We start from the raw sequence: 25,697 nt of genomic DNA, 5'->3' as shown, positions 1-25,697 counted from the left end.
TTTTCCAACCTCAGTGATTCTGGGATTCAGTCATGGAGAAATAGCAGATATTTGCACTTGGGGAGCAGCAGATGAAGGCAACAGGGAGAAAACTCAGTGAAAGATGAGTTTAGGGCTGAAAAGGTTGGGAGAGGCTGGTCAGGGATCACCGGGACACAGACCCAGAGGTGGGTGCTCACACTGCACCCTCAGCACCCACCTGAGGGTGCTGCACATGGTACAGCACTACTGCACCCACACACCTGGATCCCTGCTATGGCTGCCCATGGGGATACCAGAGAAAGAGGGAATAACAACACTCTGCCAACTTTGAGATTGCAGAGACTGAGGATTTGAGATGGACAAGAGGCAGGACTGTGGAGACAGACCAGCCCAGGGACAAGCATGTTCCCCACAGTGGTTCCAGCTCTGGCAAGGAAACTGCAGGAGGTGAAAACAGCATTCCAGGCACTCCCAAATCTGTATGGAACAGGAACCATGAGGAACATGAGCACAGGAACATGAGAGTGGGATTGCCAATAAAGCAGAGCCGTTGGTTATCCTGGTCAGTCATCATCATGCTGCTGAGCCAGAAGGTGGTTGGGATTTCCTCAAGCTGCTTCTCAAGCTTCAGCCTCCAAAGCGATCCTTGCACCCATGTCAGGGATTTATTGCAGAGGCCACCCACCGAAAGCCCACCTTAACAGGAAGTTTTCTCCTAGGAAGGACCACTAGAGTGGTTCTTCAAAATAAAGGCAGGCATGGCAGTAATCCAGGGATTTCAGCAGCTCCCAGGCACTGTCTGGAGACTCACTACAATTTGGTGGTGCTGTAACACCACGATGGGGACACTGACACTGGCAGAAGACAACTTGAGCAAGGTCAGGGTGGTGGTTTTCCCCCAAAAGGAAAGACATCCCTTTAGATAAACTCTGCCTGTTCTCAGCATCAGAGTACTTTGGGAGTTGGTCTCGGGGCCAGAGAGGTGGGGTAGACCCATGAGTTGTTGGTACATGTCAGAACATCCCTGGAGCCTCATCCCTGGAGCCTCCATCGGTGCAGCATAACCCAGAGACAAACAGAACATGGTACATGGAATCACAGGAATTCAAGGATCGGTAAACAGGGAAAACACACATAAAATTCCAGGTAACATGGGACTGATGAATACTTAATCAGTAACAAATTAAACAGGAAAACACACATGAAAGAAACTCAACCCCACTTCTAAAAATCCCAGCTCAGCAGATGAAGAGAAGGAGCAGCACATTCCCAGTGAGCATCAGATGGCACAGGATGGGAATCTCTTACAGACAACAGTGGTTTACCCAACAGCTTGAACACATTCCTCATCTCATTACTCAGCAGTGGAGCTGGAGGTCTATCAGTTCCAGGTGAGCTGATGTGTTTGGAAACAGCAGGAGCAAAGTTCTCTGTGCTCCACTGCATCTCCCTGGGAGGGCCCTGCTGGGAACCACCTCAGCACCTGTCACCTGTTTTAACTGCCTGGTTTCATTGTATTTATAAATAAATGCTTGGTTGTAACTGGGAAGTGCCATTTAGAGCCTGGTCGTCCCTCACGCAATGAGTTTTCCCACAAGGCTGGAGGGGAATGGCCAATGAGTCCAAGAGGAATCCCAAATTATCACCTCCCAGGACAGGCAACAGCTGCCCTTGCACTATGGTTGCTTCTATGGCTTCCTCTGAGCCTTCTCTGAGCCTCCCCAGCATCATCTGGACCAGCTGAAGGTGGGATTCACCCATGTAAAATGGCCTCAAGTTGCACCAGAGGAGGTTCAGATTATGTATTAGGAAAAATTTCTTCATGGAAAAGGTTGTCCACCTCTGGAAGTATTCAAAAAACACGTGGATGTGGCACTTGAGGACATGGGTTAGTGGAGAACATGGTGGTGGATCTGGGTTAATGGTTGCACTGGATGATCTTAAAGGTCTTTTCCAACCTAAAGGATTCTACGGTTCTACGTCTGATCAGACCAGATACCACGAGAGCAAAGAAACATCAGCATCTGAACTAAATGTTGGGAGTTTAAAAGGTAATTAAGCACCTTTAAAGGCTTTGAAGCAATAGACCATATATTTTCAGGGCTGGGAACCCACCACAGACCTCCCTTTTCCCCAGTGTTTATTCTTCCTTGAGTTTCTATTCCCTTAAAAGCTAACATTGGCCTGCCTGAGAAAGAAAGGAGTGTTCATCTATTGGGACAAGATGATTTTCAAGCTGATTGGCATTAATTTTGGAAGTAAGATTTGGGTTTTTTTTTTTGTTTGTTTTTTCCAGGAAAAACCGAAGTCCTAGGAGAGCAAGCCATGCCTTGCCTGGTTTTGATCACTTGGCTTACTGATCAGTACCGAGGAGCAAACTCCTCAAAGTAAATATTTCCTATGAAGATCATTAAGGGTGCGACCGATATGTAAGGAGCAGCAACAGGAAAACACTGCTTTAAACCCAATACCACCCCATGCTGCATTCATTAGGGACCTGACATTGGAGCTGGAAGAGGAAAAAATAAAAAGGCATGGAGCAGAACGATGTTCCAGTTTGTAAACGCTTCTGAATCACTACAATTACCCCCCTTGGACTGCAGTGGTTCTCCATGTGTTTAGCAAAGGCAGGAGCTGCCTGAGCATTCACTGATAAATTTTTGGATAGGCACAGAAAGACAGGAGGGTGCCCAGCTCACAATCATGCCAGAAGCTGTTATCAGTGAGATATCCAACATGAGGACCTAAGAAATTGTTTGGGAGATGATGCCTTCCTCCCTGAATCATGAAAGAGAAACAATAATTTTCATGGAATCATAGAATCTCAGGATGGTTTGCATTGGAAAGGAACTTAAAGATCACCTACTCCCACCCTCTGCCATGGGCAGGGACACCTTCCACTGTCCCAGGTTGTTCCAAACCCTGTCCAACCTGGCCTTGGACACTTTCAGGGATGGGGCAACCACAGCTTCTCTGGGCAACCAGTGCCAGGGCCTCCCCACCCTCACAGCCAGGAATTCTTTCCCAATACCCCATCTAACCCTGTTCTCTGGCAATGGGAAGCCATTCTCCCTTGTCCTGTCCCTTGTCAAAAAATTACTGGGAGAAAACCAGCAGCTGGAACGGCCCAATCCAGGAGCTGCTCCTTCACCTCACGGGTGCACATCCCGGAGTTCCCAGGGCTCCATGGCAGGCTGGGGTGGACAATAGGCAGGGAGCACCCATGGGTGCTGTCTCTCCCACCCAGGACATCCTGCTGGAAGCTCACCAGGGGGGAGCTGGAGGAAGCAGGTAAGGAGCAGCCATTCTCCTTTCACCCCAAGGGAATGCCAAGGGAAAGCCAAGGCTTTATCTGGCCAAGGCAGGACTGCTTGTCCCACTGTGGGACAGGGCACAGAGCTGAGTATGGTGCTTTTAGGTAAAGACATTGAGGGGCTGGAGCATGTCCAGGGAAGGGGCTGGAGCAGCAGGAGCGGCTGAGGGAGCTGGGGGGGCTCAGCCTGGAGAAAAGGAGGCTCAGGGGGGGCCTTCTGGCTCTTCAACTCCCTGACAGGAGGGGGGAGCCGGGGGGAGTCGGGCTCTGCTCCCAGGGAACAAGGGACAGGATGAGAGGAAACGGCCTCAAGCTGTGCCAGAGGAAGGTCAGGTTGGACATCAGGAGGAATTTCTTCCTGGAAAAGGTGGTCAGACATTGGAAGGGGCTGCCCAGGGAAGTGGTGGATTCCCCATCCCTGGAGGTGTCCAAGGAAGGACTGGATGTGGCACTCAGTGCTCTGGGCTGGGGGACAAGGTGGGGTTTCGAACAGGCTGGACTTGGTTTGGAGGTCTTTTCCAACCTTTATGATTCCATGATTCTATGATCTTTTTAATCAGAATTTCTTCTAACTGATCAAAAATCAGGTTACACCTTCCCCTCATAAACCATCTTTTTAATCACAGTTTCTGCTGACAAATCAAAAGTCACTCATAGCAATAATACCAACTTCTCTCTGTTTTGCACCATTAGTACAATTCTAAATGAAGGACTCAGTAATAATTCCAAAACTGATGCCAAATCCTACCTTTTTGCAAGAGATTTTCATACAAACACACACAAGGACAATGATATTAGACACAAACACTCAGAAAATCGGGATACTCGAGTTATTTCATAGGTACTACAGCTCTGAATGCTGCTCTAAGCTTTCAAGGGTGTTAAATCAAACTTATACTGTACCTGAGTGAGCAGAACCATGAGGTTATTACTGAAGAACTGGGGGAAATTAAGGAAGAACAAATATTAAGGAAGAACAAATATTAGAAAGAACAAACATTAATTTCCCAATCAGTGTCTTTGCTTTACCTTGCCACAAGATGGAGCCTTGAGATTAAACTATTCGTTTGAGGTTTAGTTGTTTGAGAAAATTCAGCCACATTTACAGATACACGTTGCATTTGCTCAGATGGTCTACTCTGGCCTCCAATCGGGAGACATGGAGACACACTATACATAATGCTGCTGCTTCTTTTGAGAACACACACAGAATCATTCTTGAGGAGAAAAGGCAAAGCAGAAAGAACAGTGTCTTGCCAATACCGCCTAAGGAGACATTCCACTGTGCCTTTTGCAACCGGACTTGTCTATCTCGCATTGGCCTTTTTAGCCATCAGCGCACTTGTAGCAAGCAGGGATAGAATCCTTCTCAAATCTTCCTTTGCGAAGCCTAGCCACGATGATGAAAGGTCTTTTCAGCTCAGCTTGGAGGAGATTTTGCCTCAGCTCAGAGCCATTTTGACCTCAACCCTTGCGGCCTGTGGCTTCAGCTGCAGCTGTTTCCGCCTTTGCCCACAGCTATGTTTGCCTCAGCCTGGAGCTGTTTCTGCCTCAGCCTGTAGCAGTTTTCCCCTCAGCCCGCAGCCATTTTCCCCTCAGCCCGCAGCCATTTTTGCCAAAGCCCAGGGGCCATCCCACCTCAGCCTGGAACCATTTTTGCTGAAGCCTGAAGCCTTTTGCACCTCCTACTGGAAGTGTTTTCACCTCGGTCTGGAGGAGCTTTTGCCTCAGTCCGGAGCCATTTTCATCTGAGCCCTTGTGCCCTGCTGCTTCAGCGGCAGCCATTACTGCCTGGGGGCCACCCTGTCTCAGCTGAACCCCTTTTTGCCTCAGCCCGGAGTCATTTTAGCTTCACCCCGGAGCACTTCTGGCCTCAGCCCAGAGCTGTTTTTTCCTCAGCCCAAGGGCTGCCCCTCAGAGAGGTGAATGTAGCACTTCAGGGTGGCTTGCCATCTCAGAACACAACTAGGAGGAAAGCCTCAGCTCTTTTGGAGGATTCTCCATCTTCTCACCCTATCGCTAAGCTGTACATTCCCTTCTGAACAAACTTTTCTGAACAAAAAAAACCACACTTTGCTTCTGAATAAACTTCTGTGTTTCTTATGGACGGGAAGTCCCACTATTGTAGTTTTAGTTAACTAAGAACTCCAGGAATGAACATTCATTCCCATTATGTCACCTGAAGCACCTGGGGGTGCTCTCTCCAGTGCCACCATAGGAGCAGGAAAAAAACTAAAGGAAAACTGGAAAGGTGTGTGTGGGAGGGAACTGGGGCTTCCTTCAAGTTGGGAGCGGGACAGCGTGGGGCCGGGGAGCTGTAGGGAGACTCCTCGCCACTGTGCTCAGTGCCTGGCCTCTTCCCCCCGCCCCACCCCATCGCCCAGGCTGAGAACCGGCGCCGCTGCTGCCTCAGTCTGGGAGCTGTCCCACCTCAGTCCGGAGCCATTTTCACCTCAGCCAGAAGGTGCTTTTGCCTCAGTCTCAGGGCAGACTCGACGAAGCCTGGAACTTTTTCTGCCTCAGCCTGGAGCTGTTTCTGCCTCAGCCCAGAGCCGTTTTGCTGCACCCCGGGGGGCCTCCTCACCTCACCCTAGAGCTGTTTTTGCCTCAGCCCAGGGTCCCTCCCCATCAGCTGCAGCCACTTGGCAGAGAGCAAAGAGAGAGACCCCCTCACACACACCCGCTGCTCCGTCGCCCTGATATTCCACTGTAGCAGACAGAAAGGCTAGTCAGGGCCCCAGTAAATCTTACATGCACACAGAAGTTGGATAGGAGAAGGATTTAAGAGCTCCATGTCCACTGAGGGTTCCGACCCTGTAGGTTTCCCACAAGCCTAAGGGAATTTGGTTTTTGCAGGTGCACCAGGAGCTCAGTGCTGGGCAGAGAACTTTCTTGGGAGAAAGTCTGACTTGAGTGGCTATGGGAGAAGTGGCCAAAGGAGGGAGAATGGGCAGGAAGCACCCACGGGGGCACCCCCACTCTGACAGCTGCTCCAAGGGCTCCCTGCCACGTGTGGAACACGGACGTGTCCCTGAGGGATTCACAACAAATGCTGTCCATGTCAGGCAATCACAGCTGTTCTGAATGCCCTCCAAGCCTCTCCACGGTAAAAGGGGAGAAGCCCAGCTTGGTACAGCGAGGGCTGAGCCATGAAGGCTGCCGGGGAGGAATCTCACTCTTCCTGGAGTCAGCTACTGTTGTCAAATACCTCTGAAATCCTCGGGATAACAGAACCCTCAAACCCTGCATTGCTAGTGTTAAAAAGCAAGGCATCACTTTATTCACAGCGCTGTGGGCTGTGGGTGACCAGCCAACAGCCTCCACACAGACACGGATTCAAAACTTATTATTCCATTATTCCATGGAAGAGCAGAGTTGATTTCCAGATGAGTTTTAGGCAGAAAGGTGAGCTTTACATCAGGAGGTAAGCTGACAAGTCACTGCCAGAAAGGGAGGTCAGGCTCCAACAGGAGAGCAAGATTCAACATTCCAGGGGTCAAGAAGCCACCCAAAACCATTGCAGCGTGGGGAACCTTGAACGGCTGTTTCCGTGATGTCACAGGACTGTTGCCCCACTGTCGCTGTGATGTCACTGAAGTGCTGGGTGGCCATTGCAGTGTCCGTGGAACGCTCTCAGTCAGGCACCAAGGGCCTCGGCTTGCGGTGCAGTTCGTCGCGTGCTCGTCGCAGAGGAGTCTTCGGATTGAGGATTTCTCAGCGGAGAGCTTGTGAACGGGCATCCCAGAGGAGTTTTCGGATCAAGATCTCAGTGGAGACCCTGAAAACTAGAGAGCGGTTTTCTTTTCCCTCCCCCAAGGGGCTGTGCCCCTTGGACTGCAGCACAGCTTTGCTGAACTGTTTCAGTAAATCTGTGCTGCAGTTCATGATTTTTTGTTCATTTCATCAAATTTATATTTTTCTCCAGACAGGCCCTGTCTGGTGATGGATTTCCCGAGAGGTGAGTAGTGTTTGTTCCTGGGGGCAGCATACCTGGCTTTGGCATGGCTGTGTTCTTTACGCTCTTCCTTAGGCACTGAGATGATTTAGAAACAAAACTGCCCTTAAGATGCCCTTAGTTGGGTAGAACTCCTGTCAACAGCTTTGTCTGAAAAGGGGGGGTGTCTTTGTGTGGACAGCATTTGGAATGGAACTTGAGGGGGTTCTGTGCCCTCCACTGGCTAGCCTGTGGAGTCTGTAATTTCCTCACTTTGCTGGTTCTACCAGTACGACTTCCAAAATGCAGGCTTGGGAGAGCTTCTCAGAAGTTCTTCTAAAAACTGTTCAGTTATCTCCAGAACTGAGGGGAAAGCATCCTGTTTGCTAAATTCCATCATTAAAGGATTTGAGTCATCACACCAATGACTTTTGAAATAAAATGCCAACTTCCAAACAGTGCAGGCTCCTGAACCCAGGAGCTGTTCGTGTGCTATGACAGAATGGCTAGAGGGGATTTTTTGGACAGTTTTTCTGGGGAACTATTTTCAGCAAGCTAAAGAGAACTGATGCTTGCTATTTATTAAATGAAAAAAAAAACAAACCCAAACCCAATAGAACAGAAGAAGAAAAAATAAAAGAAGAGGAAACTTCTTTATCTCTTTAGCTAAATCTGCTTTAGCTCTTGGGCAGAACAGAAGCATTGACTGTTAATGGACAATTTACATTTGCTTGATGGAGTTTCTATTTGTTTTATTTCCTGGGAAAACAGCATAAAAAATAGACAGGAAACTGTAGAAGAAGATGAACATGGGGTTTTGTCCTCTTCTCTTGCTTGCTGTGCAAAAGAACTGCTGCTCCTGGAGAGATGTTGTGAAAGAAAAATGCTCTTTATTTGTGTTACCTTGTGTGATGGGATTCCCCACAAGAGGCAGTTTTCTGACAGCATCTGCTTCATTTTCCCTTGCCCATTGCAGACGGAATCACCAATGGATATGGAGGTGGACACGGAGCAGCCCGTTATTCTGTGAGTGGAAAAGGAAGCTTTCACGTTCCTAGTTTTCAAGAATCATGGAGCGAGCTGTGAGCTTGGCCTGCTACAACAGAGTGCCAGCCTGAGGGATGGTTAATGGCTGTCTTGTGTTTCCTTTGTCCCAAGCCTAAGGACGTGCCACCCGAGCTGGAGAATCCCAGAAATCCGCCACCTGTGTTCAATTCCTACCTGCAGTCTTGCCTGTACGGGAATGTGAGGCCCCGTTGGCCTACCAGGCTGCTTCTGCAAGTAAAGTGGCTGCAGGTGAAACAGCTGTCCAGGGATGGGCTTTGTCATCAGCTAAACTCAGAGGCATCAGGAGGCCTCCTCTCTTACTAATCTCCAGTCTTGGTGCTTTTCAAATGACAACTAGGTAGCATCCTAGACTAGTTTGGCTTGGAAGGGTCCTTTAAGTGGCATCTAGTCCAACCCTCCTGCAACGAGCAGGGACATCTTCAGCTAGACCAGGTTGCTCAGAGCCTTTCCTCCGAGGAAAGGTCTTCCACCATCTGGTCCTGTCTGTGGCCCTGGCTTGTACTTTGGGAGGACACTTGGTTGTACCTGGTGGCAAAAGACCGGGAGTAGACTAATAGCAGGTCCAGAGGCTGAAATGGTGTTGGTGGAGGGGGACCCAAGGAAGCAGTCCCAGCCAAGTGGTCAGAGTATTAATGGCCTGGGAGAAGGAAGGGGCTGTGGGGAGCTCACTGCGAGCCTCAGAGGGGGCCCAGCTTGTCCCTCCTGCCCCACTCTTTGAGGTTTCTGCCACCCAAGGAGGGACAGCTGAGCGGGCCTTGTCCCAGCCCCATTTGCTGCCTGGCACATTCAAGCAGGCCAGAAGTGCTCCAGGGTTCTGGCAGGTTTTGTGGCAGAGAGAGGGAGCTGCACAAGGTGCCACTGGGCTGTCCCTGCTGGGAAGGAAGGGGGCAGCCAGCACAGGGAGGGGCAGGGGTGGAATGCACACACTGCTCTCCCTGCAAGCCAGAGCTGAGTCCATCAGTGCTCTGCCCATTGTGTCCCTGCTCTTGTCTGGGTGCTGAGAACCTCCACCTCAGTGCTCTTCAGAACAACACACAGGCCTGCATCCTCCTGGGGTTGACCTTGCTTAGAGGGGTTTTGAACTTGCAAGTTGAGCCAGTGTCCCTTGCAGGACACATAGCAATAAATGTGCCCAGGGGTTACCTGCTTGTCTGCACAATCTAGTTGAGAAAATCTATGCAAACTGAGCAAGAAAGTGGCCTTGTGTGAAATGACCCTTTTGTTATTGTGTGTAACTATCCAACCTTGCAAGGGACAGAATGGTGACTGTCCCTGACTCTACTGACTCTCCCCAGGGCAAAAACGCGACACCAGAACCACTGCTGGCTCCCTCTTTTTCCGGACAAGACATTAAAGAAGAGCAAGTGGACAATGAACCTGTGGCTGTTGTTGGAGCAGCAGAGCCTGAAGAAATTAAATCAGTAAGTGCCAGAGTACAGTAGCATTGCCTTTGGTGTAATTTAGAACTTGTGATGAGAGCAAGCTTGCTTTTCATGGCTGAAGACTGTGCAAGGGCTGGAGTCCTTCCATGACACTGTGCTTCTACCCAGCCACTGACACCTGGAAAAGGGGATTTTGACTCTTCCTGTTTAGTCTTTAGATTGCCATGCAGGATTCCTAGGAGACAGCAGAAACTGTCCCCTGGATGTACCTGCCCCTCCACAGGACCTATTTCAGAAATCCATGAAAAATGAACAAGAAATTGGCCTTGTGTGAAATGACCCTTTTGTTATTGTGTGTAACTATCCAACCTTGCAAGGGACAGAACGGTGACTGTCACTGATGCTATTGACTTTCCCCAGGGCACAACAGCAGCACCAGAACCTCTGCTGGCTCCCTCTGATTCTGGACAAGTGTAGGAGGCGTGTCCCAGGGGCAAGGGAGTCAAGGGACATGAAGTAGAACAGACAACCCTATTGGTTCGAGGGTCCCATTGTATCAGCGTAGAAAAGGAAGCACCGTATTTGAAATAAATCTCTTTGTTTTCCACCTCAGAAAAGAGTGCGTAATTCTTTATCATTCACAAAAATAATACAAGGCCCAACAGAACCATATTACCAATTTTTGGATTGGCTGCAGTTTGCCTTAAACAGGCAGACTGAAAATGATGAAGCCAGAGAAATACTGCACAGGCAGCTGGCTTTCAAAAATGCGAACCCAGAGAGTAAAAGAGCTTTGCAAGCCCTTCCTAAGAGGGAAAGCTGCAGCATTGCCGAGCTGGTTCGCGCCCGCCAAGGGGTTGGCTCAGTGGGACATCAAACTGACTCGTTAGCAACAGTGCCCGGCTGAGACTGCAGGAAGGAACCAGAGCCAAAAGTGGTTGTTACATCTGTGGTGCCCCTGACCACTTTCAAAGAAATTGTCCCAGGAGACCCTTAGCAGTAGCACCCCACAAGCCCCCAAAAGGGAGAAGGGGGCCAAAAACCTGGAAGCGGGGGGCGTTGTCACACGCCCCGGTACAACAAATAAATGCGACACATGGGAACAGGCTAGCAATTTGTGCCCCCCACCTCAGCCAGCGCTTTGTGCCCCTCCACCTCAGCCAGAGCTGGGCTGGACTTATCCAACTGGGACAATGAACCCGTGGCTGTTGTTGGAGCCACAGAGCCTGAAGAAATAAAATCAGTAAGTGCCAGAGTACAGTAGCATTGCCTTTGGTGTAATTTAGAACCTGTGATCAGAGCGAACTTGCTTTTCATGGCTGAAGAGTGTGAGGGCTGGAGTTCTGCCATGACACTGTGCTTCAGCCCAGCCACTGACACCTGGAAAAGAGGTTTTGAACTTCCAAGTTGAGTCAGACTGTCCCTTTCAGGACACACAGCAATAACTGTGCCCTAGAGGGTAGTTGCCCCTCTGAACGGCTTGGTTGAGAAAATGCATGAAAATTGAAGAGGAAACTGCCCATGAACTCGTGTAAATCCAGTCTTTTCTTCTCGTCCATTCACTTGGTGAAGTGGGCAGCAAAAGACAGTTTAAGAGCCCGACTTGTGGCCAACAGCATCTTCCCAAGGGTTTGCATTTGAACTATGATCTCAGGGCATCTCTGCAAGCCACCTTTCTGACATAACCTAATTCTTGCCACAGATCCTCAAGAGCTCTGCAATGGCAGGTGTTGCTGCAGCACCACAGTCTGAAGAAATCTCCTTTCCCGACACTGAAATGCCAAGCACAAGCACCGGGAAAAGAGACACTCGGAAGAAAAGCATTCCAAAGAAAATCACGCACCAGCTGCCAAAGCTGTCCCCACTAACACAACTTTTCCTTGATGAACTCAGTACGTATCACGTATTTCCTGGCTGGTACAGCAGTCCATGGTATGCATGTCAGCTTTAGTTCTACTAAAGGAAGAGAGGAAGTAACAGAGCACTGTGGCTGTTCCTTCTGCTGAATCAAACGGAGTCTTTCTCCCCAAGAAAATAGGGCTCTGTTGCTCCAGCTCTCCTTAATGTTTGTAGACAACAAACTCTTGCATTGGTGCCTGTTCATTTCTGATTTCTGTCTCCTCTGAGCATTCCTCCAAGTGCTTAGTTTCCTGTCAAGGTAAACCCTCAAAAGACTGTGGAAAATCAGTTTTTGTGGAGCCACCTGTGAATCGGAGCTGCCTCTGCTGTTGTGGTTATTGTTGTTGTTGTTGTTGTTGTTGCCAGCTGACTACAAAGGGCTCACAGCCCCGCACAGTGGGGCTGCCTTTTGGATCTGCTGGAAGGTGGTATCTCTGTTTCACACGAGCATCTTTCATGTTGTTTCTTTCAGAGGGCATTGTGAGTGAGGGGAACCCTGTGAAGAAATACACTGTACAGCAGCAAATTGGCCAAGGGTAAGTCCAATCTCAGCTACTTCCACAAAACCATGGACCAGGGATTTTGCTGGTGTCCTATCAAGCATGCAGTCGGGCAAGCTGCAAACATGGGCAGACACTGGGCTTACATCCTCCTGTCTGTCAGTCCTGATCAGTATTTAATAACTGTGGTCAGAAGGCATTGTCAAAGACAACTCAATGCTGGCAGTCTCTTGCCTGTAACAAGGAGCAGGACGTGGAGTATGTCCTATGTTTTCTCCTGGCCGCCCTGCATGGCAGAGGGCTGCTGGGCTGCTGGGCTGAAGCCGAGTGTTTTATAAACACTCTGGGCAGCAGAGCTCTGCTCTCTGGGCTGGCTTTCTCGCCCAGGGCCTAAACACCTTCTCCCTTCTTGGCTGCTGTTCTGTTTCTAGGGCTTTCGGAGCTGTTTTCCGAGGAGTTGACATTGCCACAGGAGGACAGGTAAGGGCCAGCACCCCCGGCAGATTGTGCAGCTCTCGAGTGCTTTCCCCTCCGCTGGGAGCTGTGGCCACAGCTCTGGGTGGCCACGAGATCTTTGCTGCAGAGACTGTTCCTCTGAGGGCAGACAAGTGTCAGCCTGCAACACACGGTTTGGACAGACCTTGTCCTTATTAAGTCCCCAAAAGAACACAAGGAGGGCAGGGGTATCTTTCAGAGAAGGACACCTTTGCTCAGACTTATTTACTGACTATGCTAATGCATCAGCTACTTGGTGGCTCCTTACCCAGCTGCAGTGCTGCACTTGGGAAGTGCACTTACACAGGAGTCTGCAAGGGATCTAAAGGCCCTGAGCGCTGCTCATAACCCCGGCCACATCCATAAAATACCCTAGAATGGGTTATTCCTTTTCAAACCCAGAAAAGAACTGCAAATAGGAACTGGGTTAAAAACGTTCTTTAGAGTTGCAAAATCCAACTTCAAGATGTTAGAAAGTGCCGGGACTGTATTTTTTTGTGTAACCCTCATGACCTTTTAGGATGGGATTTCCTCCATTATGGATTGATTGTTTGCAGACCATTTGTCCAGAGTTTACAAGGCAAAATGTCTATAGCCATGTGTCCTGTAACTGGCACACAAGGGCGAGTGGAGGAATCGTCTCTTGTCCTGTCAGTTAAGAAGCTCTGGTGTCTAATCCCAGGCAGTTTGGCCCACCCTGGCTCCATCATTCCAAAAACACCTGCTCCATGTGCGTTGTGGTCCCGTGCAACAGACTTCTCAAGTCTGTGGCTTTCAATCTCCTTTCAGGTGGCCATCAAGAAGATTTTACTTGGAGACCAAAAGCATCAAAGCGAAAAAGTTGTAAATGAAGTTACGGTCCTGAAGAGAATGAGGCACCCCAATATCATTTGCTATATAGACAGGTGAGTGGTTCTGGGATTATCACATTGAGGTTCATTGACACACTGCAAGCCAAAGGCTAAAAAGCCACTTTGGTCACTGGAAGAACATGGAGCTCTTCATTATTTCTCAACTCCTCCACCTGCAGTGGACGGGAGGAGCTTGCCTTGTGTCTGCCTTGGCCTTTTCTGGTATAGGTAGTTTGAAGCGTGTCTTCTAAAACGTGCATCTGCCATGTCTTCCTAAAGCCACAGCCCTTCAGTTCACTACCTCCCTGTTCTTTTGGGGTCTGGTTTTTCTCAAACTGACCATCTTTTCTGTGCCTTAATGATACGTGCTGATAAACCCTCCTAGAAATGATTGCCCTTGGGGTTTTCCCTCTACTTTCTGTTGCTGTGGATGCCAGGAAGACTAGGCTCTTGTTTGCACAACCACACAATGTGCCAGGTTTTAAACGGTTTTCCCTGTTTCTGAATGCACTTTATGCAATGCTTTCCAAGGGCTTGACCAACATCTGCCCTCAGTGGTGCACACTCTCCTCCCATGGAGAAGTCTGTGTTGCCTGCTTCCTGCAGTTCAGGCTGGAAGGGATGAGTTAAGATGATGAAGCAGCTGATGGCACTGTCCTGGTTCCACATTTCTCTCTGCTGTCACTAAACTGCATTTTTGCCTTGCTTGCCATCTAAGACATCTCCTTTTTCACAGATGAGCCTTTCTCATTTGGCCTGCTCAGATTCTCTCTTCATTTACAAGTGACCTGGCAAGAAAACTCAACTGCAGTCTTTCCCATAAGGTCATTTAGCTGGGCCCATTCATCTCCATGCTGTGGGTTTCTTCTTTCAGCTACCTTTTCAATGAAGAACTCTGGCTGGTGACGGAATATGTGGAGGGATGCACCTTAGCTGCTGTGGTTTCCATACAAGCTCTTGAGGAAGAGATGATAGCCTCTATCAGTCGGGAGGTAAGGGATGCTGCCCTTGCTTCTGACAGCTTGGACAGGATGGTTCTTTGCAAAAGGTGGTAAGAACAGGAGTGATTTCCTGTTCAGAGCTTTGTTTCTGCATTGCTGTTATGGTGTGGAGAAGAAAAGAGCATCCAAGTGAACGGCCTGCCGGTCTCACTGCATTTCTTGTACTCTGTTATTATACTCCTATAATGTTGCTGTACTTTCCTTTCTAGTTTAATTTCAATTTAATTCATTTATTATTCTACACTTTGCCACTTGAACTATGTCTGCAATTGATGTGTCACCTGGAAATTTGATCTTTTAGAGCCATTTCCGTTTTTGTGTGATAAAATCAGCCTAATTAATTTTTCCCCTTGTGTTTCTGTGTTTAATCTCAGTGCCTGAAAGGACTGGACTTCCTTCATTCAAATCGAGTGATCCACAGAGATATCAAAAGTGACAATATTCTTCTGGGAATGGATGGATCTGTGAAATTGAGTAGGTGTTCTTGGTCAGGCACAGCGTTCCTGGGAGGCAGGGTCTGGGGTTGCCTTTGAGTGCCTGCCAGTTCCCCAAAAGTGGTGCTGGTGGGAGCACCCAGCCCACTGCTGTAAGCTGAGAGCAGAGTTGCAATGTGCAGAGAGCTCTAGAGAGGATGAGGCTGTCAAGAGTGCCTTTGGTTTGGGTATGTCCCTTCCAGAGGAAACAGAGCACAGCCACTCTTCCAGCTAGATTCAACACTGTGCTCTCAGACTGAGAGTGGGGAATCCTTGTGCTTGCTTTCATAATTCAAGCTGGTTTTAACGCTATTTCTTTTTTCTGCAGTTGGTTTTGGCTCCTGTGTTTGGCTCCTCCGTGGGCAGAGGAAACAGACATCAGTTCACGGGACTCCTTTCTATATGGCACCAGAAATGTTGAGAAGAGACAGATATGATGCCAAAGTGGACATCTGGGCCCTTGGGATCACAGCACTAGAAATGGTGGCTGGTTCTACACAGGTGAGGTGCAAATACTGTCAGAGAGCCCTGCCTTTCTCCCCTGAGCCATATTTTTCTTCGCGACAGAAAGAACAAAAGGGCGCTTGTTGTAACTGAGGTTTCACTCTTGAGTAGCATGAGGCACCCCAATATCATTCGTTATATAGACAGGTGAGTGGTTCTGGGATTATCACATCATTGACACACTGCAAGCCAAAGGCTAAAAAGCCACTTTGGTCACTGGAAGAACATGGAGCTCTTCATTATTTCTCAACTCCTCCACCTGCAGTGGACGGGAGGAGCTTGCCTTGTGTCTGCCTTGGCCTTTTCTGGTATAGGTAGTTTGAAGCGTGTCTTCTAAAACGTGCATCTGCCATGTCTTCCTAAAGCCACAGCCCTTCAGTTCACTACCTCCCTGTTCTTTTGGGGTCTGTTTTTTCTCAAACTGACCATCTTTTCTGTGCCTTAATGATACGTGCTGATAAACCCACCTAGAAATTACTGCCCTTGGGGTTTTCCCTCTACTTTCTGTTGCTGTGGATGCCAGGAAGACTAGGCTCTTGTTTGCACAACCACACAATGTGCCAGGTTTTAAACGGTTTTCCCTGTTTCTGAATGCACTCTATGCAATGCTTTCCAAGGGCTTGACCAACATCTGCCCTCAGTGGTGCACACTCTCCTCCCATGGAGAAGTCTGTGTTGCCTGCTTCCTGCAGTTCAGGCTGGAAGGGATGAGTTAAGATGATGAAGCAGCTGATGGCACTGTCCTGGTTCCACATTTCTCTCTGCTGTCACTAAACTGCATTTTTGCCTTGCTTGCCATCTAAGACATCTCCTTTTTCACAGATGAGCCTTTCTCATTTAGCCTGCTCAGATTCTCTCTTCATTTACAAGTGACCTGGCAAGAAAACTCAACTGCAGTCTTTCCCATAAGGTCATTTAGCTGGGCCCATTCATCTCCATGCTGTGGGTTTCTTCTTTCAGCTACCTTTTCAATGAAGAACTCTGGCTGGTGATGGAATATGTGGAGGGATGCACCTTAGCTGCTGTGGTTTCCATACAAGCTCTTGAGGAAGAGATGATAGCCTCTATCAGTCGGGAGGTAAGGGATGCTGCCCTTGCTTCTGACAGCTTGGACAGGATGGTTCTTTGCAAAAGGTGGTAAGAACAGGAGTGATTTCCTGTTCAGAGCTTTGTTTCTGCATTGCTGTTATGATGTGGAGAAGAAAAGAGCATCCAAGTGAACGGCCTGCCAGTCTCACTGCATTTCTTGTACTCTGTTATTATACTCCTATAATGTTGCTGTACTTTCCTTTCTAGTTTAATTTCAATTTAATTCATTTATTATTCTACACTTTGCCACTTGAACTATGTCTGCAATTGATGTGTCACCTGGAAATTTGATCTTTTAGAGCCATTTCCGTTTTTGTGTGATAAAATCAGCCTAATTAATTTTTCCCCTTGTGTTTCTGTGTTTAATCTCAGTGCCTGAAAGGACTGGACTTCCTTCATTCAAATCGAGTGATCCACAGAGACATCAAAAGTGACAATATTCTTCTTGGAGTGGATGGATCTGTGAAATTGAGTAGGTGTTCTTGGTCAGGCACAGCGTTCCTGGGAGGCAGGGTCTGGGGTTGCCTTTGAGTGCCTGCCAGTTCCCCAAAAGTGGTGCTGGTGGGAGCACCCAGCCCACTGCTGTAAGCTGAGAGCAGAGTTGCAATGTGCAGAGAGCTCTAGAGAGGATGAGGCTGTCAAGAGTGCCTTTGGTTTGGGTATGTCCCTTCCAGAGGAAACAGAGCACAGCCACTCTTCCAGCTAGATTCAACACTGTGCTCTCAGACTGAGAGTGGGGAATCCTTGTGCTTGCTTTCATAATTCAAGCTGGTTTTAACGCTATTTCTTTTTTCTGCAGTTGGTTTTGGCTCCTGTGTTTGGCTCCTCCGTGGGCAGAGGAAACAGACATCAGTTCACGGGACTCCTTTCTATATGGCACCAGAAATGTTGAGAAGAGACAGATATGATGCCAAAGTGGACATCTGGGCCCTTGGGATCACAGCACTAGAAATGGTGGCTGGTTCTACACAGGTGAGGTGCAAATACTGTCAGAGAGCCCTGCCTTTCTCCCCTGAGCCATATTTTTCTTCGCGACAGAAAGAACAAAAGGGAGCTTGTTGTAACTGAGGTTTCACTCCTGAGTAGCATGAGGCACCCCAATATCATTCGCTATATAGACAGGTGAGTGGTTCTGGGATTATCACATCATTGACACACTGCAAGCCAAAGGCTAAAAAGCCACTTTGGTCACTGGAAGAACATGGAGCTCTTCATTATTTCTCAACTCCTCCACCTGCAGTGGACGGGAGGAGCTTGCCTTGTGTCTGCCTTGGCCTTTTCTGGTATAGGTAGTTTGAAGCGTGTCTTCTAAAACGTGCATCTGCCATGTCTTCCTAAAGCCACAGCCCTTCAGTTCACTACCTCCCTGTTCTTTTGGGGTCTGGTTTTTCTCAAACTGACCATCTTTTCTGTGCCTTAATGATACGTGCTGATAAACCCTCCTAGAAATGATTGCCCTTGGGGTTTTCCCTCTACTTTCTGTTGCTGTGGATGCCAGGAAGACTAGGCTCTTGTTTGCACAACCACACAATGTGCCAGGTTTTAAACGGTTTTCCCTGTTTCTGAATGTACTTTATGCAATGCTTTCCAAGGGCTTGACCAACATCTGCCCTCAGTGGTGCACACTCTCCTCCCATGGAGAAGTCTGTGTTGCCTGCTTCCTGCAGTTCAGGCTGGAAGGGATGAGTTAAGATGATGAAGCAGCTGATGGCACTGTCCTGGTTCCACATTTCTCTCTGCTGTCACTAAACTGCATTTTTGCCTTGCTTGCCATCTAAGACATCTCCTTTTTCACAGATGAGCCTTTCTCATTTGGCCTGCTCAGATTCTCTCTTCATTTACAAGTGACCTGGCAAGAAAACTCAACTGCAGTCTTTCCCATAAGGTCATTTAGCTGGGCCCATTCATCTCCATGCTGTGGGTTTCTTCTTTCAGCTACCTTTTCAATGAAGAACTCTGGCTGGTGATGGAATATGTGGAGGGATGCACCTTAGCTGCTGTGGTTTCCATACAAGCTCTTGAGGAAGAGATGATAGCCTCTATCAGTCGGGAGGTAAGGGATGCTGCCCTTGCTTCTGACAGCTTGGACAGGATGGTTCTTTGCAAAAGGTGGTAAGAACAGGAGTGATTTCCTGTTCAGAGCTTTGTTTCTGCATTGCTGTTATGATGTGGAGAAGAAAAGAGCATCCAAGTGAACGGCCTGCCGGTCTCACTGCATTTCTTGTACTCTGTTATTATACTCCTATAATGTTGCTGTACTTTCCTTTCTAGTTTAATTTCAATTTAATTCATTTATTATTCTACACTTTGCCACTTGAACTATGTCTGCAATTGATGTGTCACCTGGAAATTTGATCTTTTAGAGCCATTTCCGTTTTTGTGTGATAAAATCAGCCTAATTAATTTTTCCCCTTGTGTTTCTGTGTTTAATCTCAGTGCCTGAAAGGACTGGACTTCCTTCATTCAAATCGAGTGATCCACAGAGATATCAAAAGTGACAATATTCTTCTTGGAGTGGATGGATCTGTGAAATTGAGTAGGTGTTCTTGGTCAGGCACAGCGTTCCTGGGAGGCAGGGTCTGGGGTTGCCTTTGAGTGCCTGCCAGTTCCCCAAAAGTGGTGCTGGTGGGAGCACCCAGCCCACTGCTGTAAGCTGAGAGCAGAGTTGCAATGTGCAGAGAGCTCTAGAGAGGATGAGGCTGTCAAGAGTGCCTTTGGTTTGGGTATGTCCCTTCCAGAGGAAACAGAGCACAGCCACTCTTCCAGCTAGATTCAACACTGTGCTCTCAGACTGAGAGTGGGGAATCCTTGTGCTTGCTTTCATAATTCAAGCTGGTTTTAACGCTATTTCTTTTTTCTGCAGTTGGTTTTGGCTCCTGTGTTTGGCTCCTCCGTGGGCAGAGGAAACAGACATCAGTTCACGGGACTCCTTTCTATATGGCACCAGAAATGTTGAGAAGAGACAGATATGATGCCAAAGTGGACATCTGGGCCCTTGGGATCACAGCACTAGAAATGGTGGCTGGTTCTACACAGGTGAGGTGCAAATACTGTCAGAGAGCCCTGCCTTTCTCCCCTGAGCCATATTTTTCTTCGCGACAGAAAGAACAAAAGGGCGCTTGTTGTAACTGAGGTTTCACTCTTGAGTAGAATGAGGCACCCCAATATCATTCGTTATATAGACAGGTGAGTGGTTCTGGGATTATCACATCATTGACACACTGCAAGCCAAAGGCTAAAAAGCCACTTTGGTCACTGGAAGAACATGGAGCTCTTCATTATTTCTCAACTCCTCCACCTGCAGTGGACGGGAGGAGCTTGCCTTGTGTCTGCCTTGGCCTTTTCTGGTATAGGTAGTTTGAAGCGTGTCTTCTAAAACGTGCATCTGCCATGTCTTCCTAAAGCCACAGCCCTTCAGTTCACTACCTCCCTGTTCTTTTGGGGTCTGGTTTTTCTCAAACTGACCATCTTTTCTGTGCCTTAATGATACGTGCTGATTAACCCACCTAGAAATGATTGCCCTTGGGGTTTTCCCTCTACTTTCTGTTGCTGTGGATGCCAGGAAGACTAGGCTCTTGTTTGCACAACCACACAATGTGCCAGGTTTTAAACGGTTTTCCCTGTTTCTGAATGCACTTTATGCAATGCTTTCCAAGGGCTTGACCAACATCTGCCCTCAGTGGTGCACACTCTCCTCCCATGGAGAAGTCTGTGTTGCCTGCTTCCTGCAGTTCAGGCTGGAAGGGATGAGTTAAGATGATGAAGCAGCTGATGGCACTGTCCTGGTTCCACATTTCTCTCTGCTGTCACTAAACTGCATTTTTGCCTTGCTTGCCATCTAAGACATCTCCTTTTTCACAGATGAGCCTTTCTCATTTAGCCTGCTCAGATTCTCTCTTCATTTACAAGTGACCTGGCAAGAAAACTCAACTGCAGTCTTTCCCATAAGGTCATTTAGCTGGACCCATTCATCTCCATGCTGTGGGTTTCTTCTTTCAGCTACCTTTTCAATGAAGAACTCTGGCTGGTGACGGAATATGTGGAGGGATGCACCTTAGCTGCTGTGGTTTCCATACAAGCTCTTGAGGAAGAGATGATAGCCTCTATCAGTCGGGAGGTAAGGGATGCTGCCCTTGCTTCTGACAGCTTGGACAGGATGGTTCTTTGCAAAAGGTGGTAAGAACAGGAGTGATTTCCTGTTCAGAGCTTTGTTTCTGCATTGCTGTTATGGTGTGGAGAAGAAAAGAGCATCCAAGTGAACGGCCTGCCGGTCTCACTGCATTTCTTGTACTCTGTTATTATACTCCTATAATGTTGCTGTACTTTCCTTTCTAGTTTAATTTCAATTTAATTCATTTATTATTCTACACTTTGCCACTTGAACTATGTCTGCAATTGATGTGTCACCTGGAAATTTGATCTTTTAGAGCCATTTCCGTTTTTGTGTGATAAAATCAGCCTAATTAATTTTTCCCCTTGTGTTTCTGTGTTTAATCTCAGTGCCTGAAAGGACTGGACTTCCTTCATTCAAATCGAGTGATCCACAGAGACATCAAAAGTGACAATATTCTTCTTGGAGTGGATGGATCAGTCAAATTGAGTAGGTGTTCTTGGTCAGGCACAGCGTTCCTGGGAGGCAGGGTCTGGGGTTGCCTTTGAGTGCCTGCCAGTTCCCCAAAAGTGGTGCTGGTGGGAGCACCCAGCCCACTGCTGTAAGCTGAGAGCAGAGTTGCAATGTGCAGAGAGCTCTAGAGAGGATGAGGCTGTCAAGAGTGCCTTTGGTTTGGGTATGTCCCTTCCAGAGGAAACAGAGCACAGCCACTCTTCCAGCTAGATTCAACACTGTGCTCTCAGACCGAGAGTGGGGAATTCTTGTGCTTGCTTTCATAATTCAAACTGGTTTTAACGCTGTTTCTTTTGTTTGCAGTTGATTTTGGCTTCTGTGTTTGGCTTCAGCCCTGGAGGAAGAAACGGAGGTCTTTTGAATAGATAATGCATATATGTGTTTGTATATAGAGAGACTGTGTATATAGTGTGTATATATGTAGTGTATATATACAGTGTTTGTGTAAATATATATTGTTTGTATCTACACAATGTACTGTAGAATTATGACCGTTGTATATAGATAGTGTGTTACAGTGCTATGGGTATACCTGGACTCTGTACTGTCTAGGGCACTTGCACAACACCCCATAACTCTCCTGCAGTGTCCGTGGAACGCTCTCAGTCAGGCACCAAGGAAATCGGCTTGTGGTGCAGTTCGTCGTGTGCTCGTCGCAGGGGAGTCTTCCAATTGAGGATTTCTCAGCGGAGAGCTTGCGAACGGGCGTCCCAGACGAGTTTTCAGATCGAGGAGCTCTCAGTGGAGAGCCTGCAAACTAGAGAGGGGCTTTCTTTTCCCTCCCCCAAGGGGCTGTGCCCCTTGGACTGCAGCACAGCTTTGCTGAAGTGTTTTGGCAAATCTGTGCTGCAGTTCATGATTTTGTGCTCGTTTCATCAAATATATATATGCTATTATAAAGATGCTATAATAAAGAAAAAGTTCAGTTGTTAACTCCATGCTCCGCCCCGGTAATCGGACCTCCCTCACCTGAACCCTATATAAGTCCTCGTTCCTCTTAATAAAGTGGCCATTGCATCCCCTCCTTCTATGTTTTCGGAGCCTCCTGTGCACTGTCACGTCCCTGTTTCCTTCCCCACCTGCGGTGGCAAGTATCTACTCTGATCTTTGCATCCACTTCATTTGTAAATAAACTTTGTTGTTATTCATAGCTGGGAAGTCCCATTGATGGGGGTTTTGGTATGGTTTGGAATTGGGGAAGGAAAAAAAATTAAAAGAAAAACAGAAAGGCGGGGGGAGCGGAACTGGGGCTTCCTTCAAGTTGGGAGCGGGACGGCGTGGGGCCGGGGAGCTGTAGGGAGACTCCTCGCCACTGTGCTCAGTGCCTGGCCTCTTCCCCCCGCCCCACCCCATCGCCCAGGCTGAGAACCGGCGCCGCTGCTGCCTCAGTCTGGGGCCGCCCCGCCTCATCGGCAACTGTTTTTGCCTCAGCCCTCAGGTGTTTCCCCCTCAGCCTGGACCAATTTTCCCCTCAACCCGCAGCCATTTTTCCCTCAGCCCGCAGCCCTTTCTGCCTCATAACTGGGCCCCCCCCGCCTCAGCTGCAGCCGGTTTTGTCTAAGCCCAGAGCCATTCTCATCTCAGCCCTTGTGCCCCGCTGCTTCAGCCCGCAGCGGCTTTTCCTTCAGCCTGGGGGTCACCCCATCTCAGCTGAGGCCTCGGGGATGCCGGGAAAAGGCGACGGTAGTAAAACTCAAGAGCCACAGGCGCTATGAAGCCGCTAGTTGTTTATTACGCTGCCGGACGCGCGGGGATGACTCCGCCTGACACGCGCGAGCGCTCCCCCCTCCCGGCTCCCGTTTTCTCCCCGTAGGTCATCCATATCCATCGCACGGTTTTACATATTCAGGAACTACCCCAGAGTGGGCGCTGGTCTATGGAAATCTCGGCACACGCCTTCTGGCACCTGCCCACTTCTCTCGGGTGGTCCTCTCGGGTCCTCTGACTCTGGACAGTAGAATGAAGAGGAAGAAGTGGAGAAGGAACCTGTGGCTGTTGGAGAAGTAATGCCCGAAGGAATGAAAGCTTTGGCTAGCACTGCCTTTGGTGTCATTCAGAGCTGCAAGTTCCTAATGTGTTAACAGTATTTGCTTTGTCCTAATGTTGATCAGGGCTCCTGGAGAAGCCCCAGGTCAGCTCTCAGAAAGCAAGGACTGGCCTCTGCTGGAGCTCTTTCTCCTTGGGTAGGGATGGTTAATGGCTGTCTTGTGTTTCCTTTGTCCCAAGCCTAAGGACGTGCCACCCGAGCTGGAGAATCCCAGAAATCCGCCTCCTGTGTTCCGATCCTTCCTGCAGTCTTGCCTGTAAGAGAATGTGAGGCCCCGATGGCCTACCAGGCTGCTTCTGCAGACAAAGTGGCTGCAGGTGAAACAGCTGTCCAGGGATGGGCTTTGTCATCAGCTAAACTCAGAGGCATCAGGAGGCCTCCTCTCCTACTAATCTCCACTCTTGGTGCTTTTCAAATGACAACTAAGTAGCATCCTAGAACAGTTTGGCTTGGAAGGGTCCTTTAAGTGGCATCTAGTCCAACCCTCCTGCAACGAGCAGGGACATCTTCAGCTAGACCAGGTTGCTCAGAGCCTTTCCTCCAAGGAAAGGTCTTCCACCATCTGGTCCTGTCTGTGGCCCTGGCTTGTACTTTGGGAGGACACTTGGTTGTACCTGGTGGCAAAAGAGTGGGAGTAGAATAATAGCAGGTCCAGAGGCTGAAATGGTGTTGGTGGAGGGGGACCCAAGGAAGCAGTCCCAGCCAAGTGGTCAGAGTATTAATGGCCTGGGAGAAGGAAGGGGCTGTGGGGAGCTCACTGCGAGCCTCAGAGGGGGCCCAGCTTGTCCCTCCTGCCCCACTCTTTGAGGTTTCTGCCACCCAAGGAGGGACAGCTGAGCGGGCCTTGTCCCAGCCCCATTTGCTGCCTGGCACATTCCAGCAGGCCAGAAGTGCTCCAGGGTTCTGGCAGGTTTTGTGGCAGAGAGAGGGAGCTGCACAAGGTGCCACTGGGCTGTCCCTGCTGGGAAGGAAGGTGGCAGGGGTGGAATGCACACACTGCTCTCCTTGCAAGCCAGAGCTGAGTCCATCAGCACTATGCCCCTTGTGTCCCTGCTCTTGTCTGGGTGCTGAGAACCTCCACCTCAGTGCTCTTCAGAACAACACACAGGCCTGCATCCTCCTGGGGTTGACCTTGCTTAGAGGGGTTTTGAACTTGCAAGTTGAGCCAGAGTGTCCCTTGCAGGACACATAGCAATAAATGTGCCCTGGGGTTACCTGCTTGTCTGCACAATCTAGTTGAGAAAATCTATGCAAACTGAACAGGAAAGTGGCCTTGTGTGAAATGACCCTTTTGTTATTGTGTGTAACTATCCAACCTTGCAAGGGACAGAATGGTGACTGTCCCTGACTCTACTGACTGTCCCCAGGGCACAAATGTGACACCAGAACCCTGCTGGCTCCCTCTTTTTCTGGACAAGAGGTTAAAGAGGAGGAAGTGGACAATGAACCGTGGCTGTTGTTGGAGCCGCAGAGCCTGAAGAAATTAAATCAGTAAGTGCCAGAGTACAGTAGCATTGCCTTTGGTGTAATTTAGAACTTGTGATGAGAGCAAGCTTGCTTTTCATGGCTGAAGAGTGTGAGGGCTGGAGTGCTGCCATGACATGGTGCTTCAGCCCAGCCACTGACACCTGGAAAAGGAGTTTTGACCCCTCTTGTGTTTAGTCTTTAGATTGCCATGCAGGATTCCTAGGAGACAGCAGAAACTGTCCCCTGGATGTACCTGCCCCTCCACAGGGCCTCTTTCAGAAATCCATGAAAAATGAACAAGAAAGTGGCCTTGTGTGAAATGACCCTTTTGTTATTGTGTGTAACTATCCAACCTTGCAAGGGACAGAATGGTGACTGTCCCTGACTCTACTGACTGTCCCCAGGACACAACAGCAGCACCAGAACCTTTTCTGGCCCCCTCTGATTCTGGACAGGAGGTGGAAGAGAAAGAAGTGGAGAAGGAACCTGTGGCTGTTGGAACAGTAATGCCTGAAGGAATGAAATCAGTAAGTGCCAGCTTTGGTTAGCTCTGCCTTTGGTGTCATTCAGAGCTGCAAGTTCCTGAGCAGACAGTGCTTGCCATGCATGGCTGAAGAGTGTGAGGGCTGGAGCCCTGCCATGACATGGTGCTTCAGCCCAGCCACTGACACCTGGAAAAGGGGTTTTGAACTAGCAAGTTGAGTCAGGGTCCCTTGCAGGACACATAGCAATAACTGTGCCCTAGAGGGTAGTTGCCCCTCTGAACGGCTTGGTTGAGAAAATGCATGAAAATTGAAGAGGAAACTGCCCATGAACTCGTGTAAATCCAGTCTTTTCTTCTTGTCCATTCACTTTGTGAAGTGGGCAGCAAAAGACAGTTTAAGAGCCCAACTGGTGGCCAACAGCATCTTCCCAAGGGTTTGCATTTGAACTATGATCTCAGGGCATCTCTGCAAGCCACCTTTCTGACATAAACTAATTCTTGCCACAGATCCTCAAGAGCTCTGCAATGGCAGGTGTTGCTGCAGCACCACAGTCTGAAGAAGTGTCCTTGCCCGACACTGAAAT

At 48.8% G+C, this 25,697-nt stretch overlaps 1 protein-coding gene across 1 annotated transcript; it reads left to right on the top strand.

The window, feature by feature from the left end:
• Window positions 1-11,542: 11,542 nt before the first annotated feature.
• On the top strand, window positions 11,543-22,048 carry LOC120323534 (serine/threonine-protein kinase PAK 3-like). The gene is made up of 9 exons (XM_039382747.1): window positions 11,543-11,571; window positions 12,051-12,114; window positions 12,510-12,558; window positions 13,363-13,377; window positions 17,513-17,613; window positions 18,427-18,544; window positions 18,928-19,027; window positions 21,419-21,467; window positions 21,702-22,048. The coding sequence occupies exons 5-9, from the start codon at window positions 17,579-17,581 to the stop codon at window positions 21,874-21,876; spliced, it is 477 nt and encodes a 158-aa protein (XP_039238681.1). The 5' UTR covers window positions 11,543-11,571; window positions 12,051-12,114; window positions 12,510-12,558; window positions 13,363-13,377; window positions 17,513-17,578; the 3' UTR covers window positions 21,877-22,048.
• Window positions 22,049-25,697: the final 3,649 nt, after the last annotated feature.

This window comes from Pipra filicauda, unplaced genomic scaffold, assembly GCF_003945595.2.
Source record: "Pipra filicauda isolate LSUMZ 115617 unplaced genomic scaffold, ASM394559v2 scaffold281_size1565311_pilon, whole genome shotgun sequence".
Taxonomy (NCBI): Eukaryota; Metazoa; Chordata; class Aves; order Passeriformes; family Pipridae; genus Pipra; species Pipra filicauda.
The sequence above is the reverse complement of the archived record's forward strand: the minus strand, read 5'-3'. Positions and strand labels throughout refer to the sequence as shown.

What these genes read in the sequence shown, in the direction of transcription:
- LOC120323534 (XM_039382747.1), top strand. Translation starts at nt 17,579, where the DNA reads ATGAGGCACCCCAATATCATTCGCTATATAGACAG. An exon ending in ATCATTCGCTATATAGACAG is followed by an intron (nt 17,614 to 18,426) that starts GTGAGTGGTTCT and finishes TTCTTCTTTCAG; the next exon opens with CTACCTTTTCAATGAAGAAC. An exon ending in CCCTGGAGGAAGAAACGGAG is followed by an intron (nt 21,468 to 21,701) that starts GTCTTTTGAATA and finishes ACTCTCCTGCAG; the next exon opens with TGTCCGTGGAACGCTCTCAG.